General features: G+C 37.7%; 1 protein-coding gene across 2 annotated transcripts in view; it reads left to right on the top strand.

Annotated features, from left to right (window-relative positions):
- BBS2 (Bardet-Biedl syndrome 2) overlaps nt 1-12,862 on the top strand; it is a 32,662-nt gene that overhangs the window by 4,277 nt on the left and 15,523 nt on the right. For both annotated transcript variants that reach the window (XM_006941525.5, XM_003998052.6), the window contains exons 2-7: nt 702-929; nt 5,304-5,429; nt 5,694-5,756; nt 6,559-6,636; nt 10,031-10,135; nt 10,219-10,305. In XM_006941525.5, coding sequence (XP_006941587.1) covers nt 702-929; nt 5,304-5,429; nt 5,694-5,756; nt 6,559-6,636; nt 10,031-10,135; nt 10,219-10,305 — 687 coding nt within the window. The remainder of the gene's footprint in view (nt 1-701; nt 930-5,303; nt 5,430-5,693; nt 5,757-6,558; nt 6,637-10,030; nt 10,136-10,218; nt 10,306-12,862) is intronic.

Raw genomic sequence — 12,862 nt, 5'->3', positions numbered from 1 at the left:
TAATTCCGTCTTACTAGTATGGTCCGTGAAACCTTGAAGAAGCTTGATCATGTGACTCAGTTTACATTTGTAAAACAGATCTACTAACTGCCAGACTTTGAAACTACCAGTTTTAACCCTTAAAACAACCGGTTTTTTTTTTAAGTTTTATTTTTTAAGTCATCTTTACACCCAACATGGAGCTCCAACTTACAACCCTGAGATCAAGAGTCACACATTCTTCCAGATGAGTCAGCCAGGCACCCCTAAAACAGCCAGTTTTAAGGGTTAGGAAGTGAGTTTATGAGGTGCTGGGATGAAAGATGCTAAAGGAAGTCTGTATGCTGTGTGATCTTCTTAGTGTGTAGCAACCACACTGTAGCTGGTAACGCTTCTGGAAGGTTGATCAGGAAGAGGCTAGTTCTTAAGAGTACTTGACATCCTGCTGGTGGGTAGCCTGTAAGCTGCCCCTGGAAGCAACAACTGCATCTTGTCCATTGCCTTGTTCTTTGCAAGGCTAAGAACCACTGAATTTCCATAATTTATAGTGGTTGAAAGCTAGCAATAGACATAACTGTGTATGAGTGTTTTGTTTTGTAGGTGGTTAAAGTGACCTCTTGTTAGTGTTGATATCTGTTAATACCATGGGTCTCTTAATAAATGTATGTTAATTTTACAGTTTTGGTATTTTAAGGGGATGTAATTAACTGTTTTTAATTTAGGTTTTTATTCACAATCCTCATACCCGGAGTCAGCATGTCAGTGCATCCAGGGTCTTCCAGAGCCCCCTGGAGTCTGATGTTTCACTTCTCAACATCAACCAGGCAGTCAGCTGCCTGACTGCAGGAGTATTGAACCCAGAACTTGGCTATGATGCACTTTTGGTGGGGACACAGACTAATCTTCTGGCTTATGATGTCTACAATAATTCAGATTTGTTCTACAGAGAGGCAAGTATACCCCTTTATAACCATGATATTCCTGTTACTCATTAATGTCCATTGGCTTTTTATGATTGAAAGAGATCAGACATTTATTTTGGTTTGCTTATTGTATGGCTCTTGTGACGTAAACAACACGGAGATTTTTTCCATTTACATCTGCATTATCTGTTTGACACTTACTTGTTTTATCATGGTTGGTAACTACTTGGTGACACTCCAGCTTGTCTCCCATGAGGTATATCTGTGATACCACCATCTGTCAAGATCTATTGAGAACTCAGCCAAGAGCCAGGAAGTCAGTAAACAGACCTCCTGGTGGCTTTGCATTAAAATTTAGTATAGTAGTTTGTAGGAGAAGCGCTTACTGTGGCCTGCCATCTATGGGCTACTGCAGCTTTATTTATTTATTTATTAAAAAAAATTTTTTTTAAATGTTTATTTATTTTTGAGAGAGACAGAGTGTGAGCAGGGGAGGGGCACAGAGAGAGGGAGACACAGAATCCAAAGCAGGCTCCAGGCTCCGAGCTGTCAGCAACAGAGCCTGACATGGGGCTTGAACTCACAGACCGCAAGATCATGACCTGAGCCGAAGTCGGATACGTAACTGACTGAGCAACCCAGGTGCCCTTAGGCTACTGCAGCTTTAATACTCAAGTTATTCATATTTATTATAGAAAAGATATGGAAAAAAAATACTCATAATTTCTCCATCTAGAGGTAACACGTAACTCTTAAACTGATTTTTACTAAGTGAAATTATTTATTTATTTATGTATTTTTTATTTTAGAGAGAAAGCACATGCGAGCCAGGGAGAGAGGCAGAGGGGGAGAGAGAGAAAACCCCAAGCAGGCTCCATGCTCAGCACAAAGCCTAACACTGGCCTTGATCCCGTGACTCTGGGATCGTGGCCTGAGCCAAAATCAAGAGTCAGATGCTCAACCAACTGAGTCTCCCAGGCACCCCACTAGGTGAAATTTTTTACGAAATGTGATCATTTTTTTACCCTCTAACTTATATTATTATAATAAGATATTTTAAAATATACTTCACATACCATACAATTCACCTATTTAATGTACAATCCAATAGTTTTAGTTTATTGAGGGACTTACTCAGCTATCACCACTGTCAAGTTTAGAACATCTTCATTATCCCTAAAAGAAACCCCATACCCATTAGTAGTCAATCTTCATTGTCCCCCAACCTGTCTTAGGCAACCACTAATCTACTTCCTATCTCTGTAGATTTGCCTGTTCCGACTTTTCATATAAACAGAATCATATAATATATGGTCTTTTGTGATGAGTTTCCTTTCTTTAAGGTAATATTTTCAAGGTTGATCCATGTTGTAGCATATCAGTATTTCATTCTTTTTATGGCTGAAGAATATTCCATTTTATGGACATGCCATATTTTCTTTATCCACTCATCATTAATGGACATTTGTGTTGTCTCTACTCCCTGGCTACTGCACACAGCCTTTTTATTCAATGCTATATTGTGAGCATGTTTATATGAAGTCACTGTATATCCCTGCATCATTCTTACTAGGCTCTATGTTTTTTTTTTTTCATTTTGTTAATATATTATAATTTGCTTAATCTGTTCTATATTGTTTCATATTTATGTTATTTTCACAGTTTCTGTATTACAGTTGATACTTTGATAAGCATATGTCTTTGCCAATTTCTCTGATTATTTTCTAAGGATAAGTTCCTAGAAATGCAATTACCCTTTTTTTTTGTATTTTAAAATTGAGATAAAATTGTACATACAGTGAAATACACAAACTTTACACGTAGTATTCAGTGAGTTTTGATCCCTGTAACCAACATGCCCAATAAAAATACAGAACATTTCCATCACTTCAGGGAATATTGTTGTGCCCCATTCCAGTCATTTCTTCCATCTTACAGACTTTCACCGTTCTGATTTCTGTCAGCTTAGCTTAGCTTTCCCTGTTCTTGAACTTCACACAAATGGGATCATACAGAATGACTCTTTGGTATCTGGCTTCTTGCATTTGGCAGGTCTGTGAGAGGCATCCATGTTTTTGCAGAGAGCAGTAGTTCTTTTTGTTGCTGAGTGGTACTCCATTGTGTGAATATTACACAGTTTGTGTATCCCTTCTTCTGATCATAGACATGTAGGATGGACATACTGAGTCATTTCTACTTTTGGTCAGTTATTAATAAAATTGTTAGAAATATTTCGGTACTTGTCTTTTTGCGGGTATATGTTTTAATTTATCTTGGGTGATACCTAGGAATGGTTGTACCATTTCACACCTCCCATCAGCGATGTACGTGAGTTCCAGTTGCTCCATACTCTGTCAACATTTGGTTATGCCAGTCTTTTTAATTGTAGCCATTTTAAGGTATGAAGTGGTGTCGTATTTGGCTTCATTTTGCATTTCCCTCATGACCAGTGATATATAACACCTTTTCTTGTGTTTATTTTCTAGTCGTGTGTCTTCTTTTGTGAAATGTCTAGGTCCTTTGCCTTTTTTATTGGTAGTTTGTATACACTATTGATTTATAGATTTTCTTTATACAAATATACATATACAAATATACAAAATGCCTTTTTTATTGGTAGTTTGTATATACTATTGATTTATAGATTTTCTATATACAAATTCTTATATATATATACATATATATATATAAATAAAACAATGTTTACAATATATATAACAAATAACAATACATGTAACAAACATATTCTCCCAGTATGTGGCTCATTCCAATAAGTACGTGTCTTTTGATGAGCAAAAGTTTTTGATTTTGTTGAAGTGTAGCTGTTCAGTTTTTTTTCTTTAATAGTTGGTGCTTTTTCTGTCCTGAGAAGTCTTTGCCTATTTCAGGAGCACAAAGATATTCTTCCTATGTTTTTGTATAAGACTGAAATTGAGTGTAGGATGTGTATGTGTGTATATATACTTCTAGGGAGACAGAGAGATTGGTGGCTTTATTTTAAGAAATTGGCTCATGCAGTTGTGGAGGCTGGCAAGTCCAAAATATGCAGGTTAGGCAAATTCTCTGGAGATCCAGGGAAGAGTTGATGTTGAAACTTAAGTCTGAATACAGTCTGGTGGCAGAATCCTTTCTCCAGGGGTTCAGTCTTTTTTCTATTAAGGCCTTCAACTGATTGGGTGAGGCCCACCCACCCACATTATAGAGGGTAACCTGCTTTACTCAAAGTCTCATTTAAGTGTTAATCTCATTTTAAAAAATACCTTCACAGAAACGCCTATAATGATGTTTTTGATTAAATATCTGGGTACCATGGCCTAGCCAAGTTGACACATAAAATTAATGGTGTCAAGAATTGAGCTTTGGAATTACTGAGTTAAAAATCTTTTTTAAATGATGAATATTGCTAAATTGTTCTATATAAAGACTACTGTTTTCCACCTTCCCCTCAGAATATGAGAGTGTCTGTTTTATCACACCCCAACCAACAATGGATAATCTTGTTATCTTTCATCTTTCTAATCTTAAAAATGAAAAATGATATATTGTGAGAATGAAGATTTTCGTGTTTGGTGGTGATTAGTATTTCTTGTGAATTGCCTCCTTTTTGTTTGTTTATTTTTTGTTTTTTTCATTTTCTTTTTGGTTTGTTTGGTTTGTTTTTTGGCTTGGGGTGTTTACCCTTTTCTTATTTATCTGCTTTTTATTAGCTCATTTAAAAAACAATTAGTCCTTTGGCTCATATATTGTAGGTATTTTTTCCCAGTTTATTGTTTACCTTTTAACTTTCTCTTTTGAGTTATTGGCCATTTAGCAGTTTTGATTTCTAATAAGTTTTCTTTCTTTTATAGCCAATTTTTAAATATTATATATAAAGATTATATATATCTTTATTTTATTATATATATATATATATGGGACATTTATTAATTCTGGATGGTTTATTACTCTTTGTACAGAATTCTTAGTAACTTTACAAGTAAAAGGACTAGTAGCAAGAGAACTGGGGAATAAGCAATAAAAAGATTTCCATGCAAAGTGGTTAAAATAGATTACAAAAGTTTGGGTGTTTTAAAGGCGTAAGTTTGATTCTGTCAAGAATTGGTCCCCGAGAACTAGTAGTTCTAGAGAGCCTTGGATTTTGTAGCAGTTTATCGCAGCAGATTAGTGTGAGAGGCCAGTGGCCTGAGTTGATCCTGAATCTGTGCTCATCCTGGTAGAAGCACAAATAAGCCACAGTGACTGTCCTCAATGGACAGTCCTGGGCTGCCTCTCACGAGACCACGTGGCTTCTCACAAATGACGACAGAGGGATTTGAGTGTCCAAATAAAAATGAGGATCTATTTTATGTCCACTGTGCCTGTGCATCAGTGTATCTTTTATGTCTTTTTTTTCCTTCCTAGGTTGCAGATGGGGCCAATGCAATTGTGCTGGGAACACTGGGGGACATTTCCTCTCCTCTTGCGATTATTGGTGGAAATTGTGCTCTGCAGGGTTTTGATCACGAAGGAAATGATCTCTTTTGGACGGTATACAGAACAAAACATTCTCTTAATCCTCCCAAACATTTTCACTTAATGTTCTTTATGCTTTGTTTGTTTGTTTTACCCTTGGCTGTAATGAATAAGAAAAACAAAATGGAAACATATTTTCTAATTCTGTACATAAAAAAAGAACATTTGTAATTTGAATAACACCCATTGGCGGTTTGTATAATCCTCTTTCATGTAGCTAATGCATTTGGATTAAGCGAAAAAAGATGGCATATTAATGAGTTTTGGTTTTATTTTCAGGTTACTGGAGATAACGTTCATTCCTTGGCCTTATGTGACTTTGACGGTGATGGTAAGAAAGAGGTGTGTGGAGGAGGAGATACTTATCTTGTGTGCTCAGTTGAATAATTTCCCCATGACAGTGACATTAGTGGTTAAGAGAAGTTAACACTTCTCTGGTTGATTTTGGTGCTCTGTTGCCTAAATGACAAGCCAACTGGCCTCATTTGTCTTTCTCTTTTGAACAGTGAATCGGTTGTATTTGTCTGATGTAAAGATCAAGGCCGTAATGTTGCAAAGACACAGGACGGGGTGGGGGGGGGGTTGGCAGAGCATTTGATGGGACCACAGCCATATTCACAATCTTACAGCTGCCTTCGGATGCTTTGAAACCATAATTGTAAGTAGTTTTCAACTGTGACTTTTTCAGGAATCTGAAAGTTTTAGAGATTGGCTCTTAGCCTTTGAAAGTATTCTAATGATTACTCTAGAAGTTAGCTTCTTGAGTGCCAGCCAAGTGCTGTACTGGGCACCGGCTTACCTGTCTCTTGTCCGTGGATACTGGTCTCTGGCATTTGAAACTGGGCTTCCATCTGTGGGCAGAGAATGGGGAGCATTTTCAGGTGCTTGGTGGAAGAACATATTCTGGAAGGATGTGCAGCCCACATGGAAGGATAGTCTGTAGTGGCCACCTTTTCTTCACTAACTGAAGGTGTTGACTTTCGTAGTAGAAGGAACCTTCCTGACTACCAGATTATAGGGAGCAGATCTTGGGTAGCAGGAGCAGTGTTTTAAGTACTGTGCACATTTTTTGTTTCATTTATGGAAATTTTGCTGTGTTTGCTTGTTGAACTAAATACGCACGATTCTTTTTTTTTTTTTCCAGCTCCTTGTCGGATCAGAGGATTTTGATATCCGAGTTTTTAAAGAAGATGAGATTATAGCAGAAATGACAGAAACAGAGGTAAGAAGTGCCACCTCAGAATCATGGTAACTGTGGGCAAGATAGATCAGCACAGTGAAATGTCACATCTGACAAGGGTGCTGGGATATCTTCTCACAACCCAGACAGTTTTGAAGTAAAAATTGTGGAGATTGAACAGAACTGCATGTTACAGAGAAAGACGCACTTAAAAATCCTGTACCAAGATATATTTTCAGAGTTGGGGGGAGGCAGGGGTGGCCGCTGGGGAAGAGAAAAGATACGTTTTGAACAGACTGATTAGAGAAAAATTATTGAGTACCTAAAGGCCTTTCTTTTAATGAGTTAATACATATTAATAAGAACACTAATAATGGTGGCCATTTATTGCGCACCTGATATATGCCAGATACTGTTCTAAGTGCTTTACGTAAACTAACCCATTTAATCCTACAACAGCCCTAGTAGGAAGATATTATTATTTCTATCTTCCTGATGAGGAAACTGGTGTTAAGTTCCTTTGTTCAATTACTCAAACACAGTCATGGCTGCGAAGTGGTGTGGTCAGGATTTGAAGATTGTCCGCCTCCTCCTCATCGTGTGTATTAAATGGGCTTGAATGAAGTACACAAACGAGGGTTTTAAAACGTTCCCTCTCCATTCAGATTAAGTACTTCTTAGGCACATTTTTTTAAGGTAAACTTAAAATCAGATGTTGGAGAACTGGAAACCTGTGGGTTTCTCCGTGATTAGGATTGCTCATGGAATAGAACCTGGGATGTTTCTGAAAAGTTTAAACTTCATTTGTCTACAGATCGCCCTTATCCGTTGTAGTTTTGGCATTCTTAGGATATTGATATGCTGCTGGTTCCGAGGATTGGGCAAGATGGAAACAGAAAAATGAATTAGGATATTCTGAAAAAGGAAGGAGAAGAGGATAAACGAGCAGTGGCTTGTGAACGTTCTAGAGAGGCAGAAAAAAACAACAGAAGGGAGTCTTAGTGGTCAGATTTTGCTGGGATCCTGCAAAATTTATTCAGGTCGTGTTTGGGTCTAGATCAGAAAGCTTGAGGCACTGGCCTCAGGGCCCATCTTGACCACTTGTCTTTGCTTCTTGCCACTTACAAAAGCTGTCTAGGAAAGTCGGGCTTCTGTTCCACTAAAAAGCTGTTCCAAAAAAGACCAAAAAGCAAAACTTGCATATTGATATACAAAGTGTTATCCTTGGTTTAGCTAATATACCTTTATCTTATAGTGAGGATCATAGATTTTTACTTAGTTCTACTATACTTTTTATATATTCACAGTTATTGGGGCGCCTGGGTGGCTCAGTTGGTTAAGCGTCCGACTTCAGCTCAGGTCATGATCTTACACTCCGTGAGTTCAAGCCCCGTGTCGGGCTCTGTGCTGACGGCTCAGTGCCTGGAGCCTGCTTCGAATTCTGTGTCTTCCTCTCTCTCTGACCCTTCCCCATTCATGCTCTGTCTCTTTCTGTCTCAAAAATAAATAAAAACATTTTTAAAAACTTAAAAAAAAGTAATTTATATATTCACAGTTATTATAATTATAAACTGCTAGTTATAGGTAGAGAAAATTAATGACCCTATTGAAAGTTAGGAGGTTCTGTTTAAGTGTATGTGCTTAATGTGTGATTTTTTTGAAGAGAGAATCCTTAGCTTTCGTTAGGTTCTTAACGGGGTTTGCCACTTCCTACCGCCCCCCACCCCCCCAAAAAAAGCCAACTTGAGAGTCACCTGTCAGTAGATGCTGTGTCTTGCATTATCGTTTTTCTTTCATTCAAATTTGTAGTAAATCTTTTCCTGTTGGGTGGGAATCATTCAGATTTTGTTGGATTTCTGTTTATTGTCAATGCTACATGTGAGGAAGGTGCATTCTTTGGAAACACCTTTTTCCTAAATCCTAGAAAAGGACAGGAGAACATGAAATAGAGCTAGGGATTTGAGGTGACTGTTGGTCCCCTGGTCCATGAAAGAGAGAAACTAGTGAACTAATAAAGGACTAAGGGTCCCACGGAGTCTGGGGCTAAGGTTATGAAAATGTGAACTTTATAAAATTGTTCATTTCAGGGCCATTTTCCTGCCCTTTCGGTTGGATTTTGCTCTTAGCTCAAACGCTGTTTAGCAGATCAGCAAAATTATAATTCATTTGGCAGTTGGATAGTACTGAGTATTGCCAAAAGAATGCCTTGAGCGAAATAATTCTGGAGTCCTACACAGCACTTTGTATTCAGAGTTAAGTGAAGTGGGTGGTTTTGTAGAAAAGCTGTAGGTGTGGAGGAAATTATATAACTATTCTCTGCTTTATACAATTTATTTCTTAATATCTCTTGTATTAGTGTCAGAATTAGAAAGTGGATCTGCAGGAGCAGAGATATCGTTAAGTTTTGGTTTTAACTTTAAATAAAGGATAATTTTATTCAGTCTCTAAAATTTTATCCTTTTAAGCATATTAAATCCCCAAACAGTCCTGTAAATATTTCTGTATGATGTACACATTTTGTACAGCACAACAGTCACAAATCCAGGTGCTTGGGTTTGTACTTTTCAAAAGATAATATTTTCTTCTAAAAAACATCTTTCATCTGTAGCAAATAGGAAATTATGTCATAGAAAAGCATGTACATGAAAGATATTCAACTGTGGGTTTTACAAGTCTTTTTATTTTATTTTATTTTTAAGTTAATTTATTTATTTTTGAGAGGGAGAGAGAGAGCACAAGCCGGGAGGAACAGAGAGACAATCCCATACAGGCTCTGCACCATCAATGCAGAGCCCGGATGCGGGGCTCAAACTCATGAACTGTGAGATCGTGACCCGAGCCAAATACAAGAGTCGGACGCTTAACTGACTGAGCCACCCAGGCACCCCGACAAGTCTGTTTATTTTTTATTTTTATTTTTTTATTATTTACATGATCTCTCTGCCCACTGTGGGGCACAAACTCATGACCCTGAGGTAAGCAAGAGTCACATGCTCCCATGGAGCCAGCCAGGTGCGCTGGCAAGTCTTTAAAATTTAAACTGTAGGATATGGTAAGTTAAGGAAACTGGAACAATCATTAAAACGTTTTGAGTTAGTGTGTATAACAATGTCTGTTGTATATTTTCTATATCATGTATACTCTATTTCATCCTCAGTTGCTCAATTTTATTGGTGTTTTTTTAAAGAATTTGCCAAAACCTGCCACATAAGTTTGATTTAAAATAACAAACTTTATGAGTGTATTTAATTCTCATAACCCAACTCTGAAATAGATGACATGGATCATAGAGAAGAGAAATACATTCCCCTCTAACAGATTTAAATCTAATTTTAACATACTCAGTAGCAAGGCATGCGATTTTATAAAGCCATACTCCACATGGAATTGAACTTTAATGAAAAGATGTTGTGTTTTTGTGTGTTATCTCTTGCAGATAATCACCTCTCTTTGCTCCATGTATGGTAGTCGATTTGGTTATGCCCTTTCCAATGGCACAGTTGGAGTTTACGACAAAACAGCCCGATACTGGAGAATTAAAGTTAGTATAATTCAGCCTCCAATATTCAGGGCTTTTAGACATATTGAGAGACTTCTGCACTAATTATTGAAATTCCTTTTCAGTCCAAAAATCATGCCATGAGCATTCATGCTTTCGACCTTAATTCTGATGGAGTGTGTGAACTGATAACTGGCTGGTCCAATGGGAAGGTAAGTCTAAGCACAGAGTTCAGGTATAATTCAGAGGACTGGTTGTCTGAGATCTATTTGCTGCAGGACTCAGAGTCAGTAACATGAAAATACAGACTTGCCCCCCTTTGCTGTACTTTCCAGATTTAACTTCATAATGTTTGTACATTTTTTCTTCCTGGTGTAGTGTCAGTACTGCAGAATGAGTGAGTGGACTTTTAGTCTTTAAGGCCCTATTTGGGAGAAAATTTTCAGGAAGATATTTTTAAATCTCTTCCTTGAAGGAATGAGAAGCAATTTAATCAGGTTGATCTAGGTGTAGGCTACTAAAAAAAAAAAAAAGGAGTTGTAGGGCTCTTCTGTAATAAAACTTTAAGACTGAAAACTTCGACTTAGTGGGAAGAATCATGATATCATATCGTCTTCCCAGCTATGAAATTCAAAATAAAATCTTTTTGCTTTCTTTCCTTTTTTAAGTTCAAATCAGTATTTTCTACAGACTTCTGGCAAGTCAGGATTGTCTTGTTAGAAGCTGCCTAAGTAGCTGCCAGATCTCCATGGGTACCATTTGCCCTAGCTTTCTTGTCTGATAGTGCTGGATTGCCTGAAGGAGATCAGCTAATTCCTGCCTTCTCTTCTCTGATTTGTTTTTGCTTTTGGCCAGTACCTTATAACCTTCCTTCATGGTGTTGCATGAAGAATAGTTCTATGAGACCCTTATGTTGGTTTCTGCTTCTTTAATTGGTTTTCCTTTGGTATGGTCATATAAAAATTATAAGGGAAGACTGTGGTGTTCCTTAGTAAGAAATGTGACATCTTGGGGTACCTGAGTGGCTCAGTCGGTCGAGCATCCGACTTTGGCTCAGGTCATGATATCATGGTTCGTGAGTTCGAGCCCCACGTCGGGCTCTATGCTGACAGTTCAGAGCCTGGAGCCTGCTTCGGATTCTGTGTCCCCTCTCTCTCTGCCCCTCTCCACTTGTGCTTGCTCGCTGTCTCTCTCTCTCTCTCTCTCTCTCTCTCTTTCTCTTTCAAATAAACATTAAAATAAAAAGAAATGTGAACATCTTATTTGTATTGGATCATATTCTGCAGGAATATAAATTATTATGATTAATTCAAGAATTAGTAACTACTAGACTTGAGAAGTTTTCAAAAGTTGCCTTTTAAAAAAAGTTTCCTTCAAATGTGATTCTGGACCTAGATGTTTTTAGAGTTAAATGTTTTCAAAATTTTAAGGGATTTCTATGATATAATCTCTTCCAGACCATAAAAAAAGATAAGAAAGTGAACACAGTTCATTATATAAGTAGAAAAACTAATATCTACACTGCCAAAAGGAACATATACAGACCCAGCATGTGAATTCAGGCGCAGAAATACTAGATGACTGCAGCCAGTCAATTAACTTTAACCTTTTGTAGGTCATTTGTGGGCTTGGAGGGCCATTCTCTCCCCCAGGGCAAAACCTCCCTGTTGGATAAAGCAAAAGAGCAGAACATCCAGAGAAATATTAATTTGTAGCCTTGCTTCTTAGTCAGTCAGTGAACCCTCTTATTTGTAAAACATTGCGGAAATGCAGAAGCAAATTCAGTTCAATCTGAGAGGGTTATTTATTTATTTTAAAGTAATCTCTACACCCAGCATGGGGCTTGGACTCATGACTCAGAGATCTAGAGTTGCATGCTCCACTGACTAAGCTGGCCAGGGGATTCTAGGGTTAGGTTAATGTGCTAAGGGCTTTGGTAAATTGCTTCACAGGTTTTAGCATTGATAGTTTTCAGGCTTACATGTTGGTGTTATTTGAATGTGACATTCCATAGGCAAGGGATAGGAGCTAGTAGTAAGCTATGACCTAAATGACTTTATTTTGTTGTTGTTGTTGCAAAGTTTTGCCCAGAAGAATGTTTGCGAAAAGACAAAAATGGTGAATGGCATTGGCTATTTGAAATGATCGCTGTACCAGATTTTCTATAGCCACCCTTTTATTTTGTGTTCTTGCTTGAAACAAAGTCAACATTTTAAGCAGTTATCCTTCATTGTTGTTTTTTAGGTGCATTGCTTTCTGATCATTTATTTTTTTGCCTTTCTTGGGAAGAGGAGACTCAGGATAGGAGGGCTGTCTAGGGCATCCCAATAGTTTTTATGTGGAAGAGTAGCTTTTTAAAAAAATGTTTATTTATATTAGAGTGTGAGTGGGGGAGGGGCAGAGATAGAGAATCTAGAGATAGAGACACAGAATCTGAAGCAGGTTCCAGGCTCTGAGCTGTCAGCATAGAGCCTGATGCGGGGCTAGAGCTCATGAGCCATGAGATCATGACCTGAGCCAAAGTTGGATGCTTAACCAACTGAGCCACCAAGGTTCCCTGGAAGAGTGACTCTTAAAATCGGTTCTTATAAAAGGTTATATGATGGAAGGTTAAGTTAGCTTGGTGTTTTTCAAACTTTAGATGTAGATATATTTGATACACATACACGATAAAGACAAAGCTTTTACATAGAACTAATGTTTCCTGTATATGTCTATGTGCAGACCCTGTTCTAAGTGCTTTATGTGTGTTAACTTCTTTAGGCCTCA

Source organism: Felis catus, chromosome E2, assembly GCF_018350175.1.
Source record: "Felis catus isolate Fca126 chromosome E2, F.catus_Fca126_mat1.0, whole genome shotgun sequence".
Lineage (NCBI taxonomy): Eukaryota > Metazoa > Chordata > Mammalia > Carnivora > Felidae > Felis > Felis catus.
The sequence above is the reverse complement of the archived record's forward strand: the minus strand, read 5'-3'. Positions and strand labels throughout refer to the sequence as shown.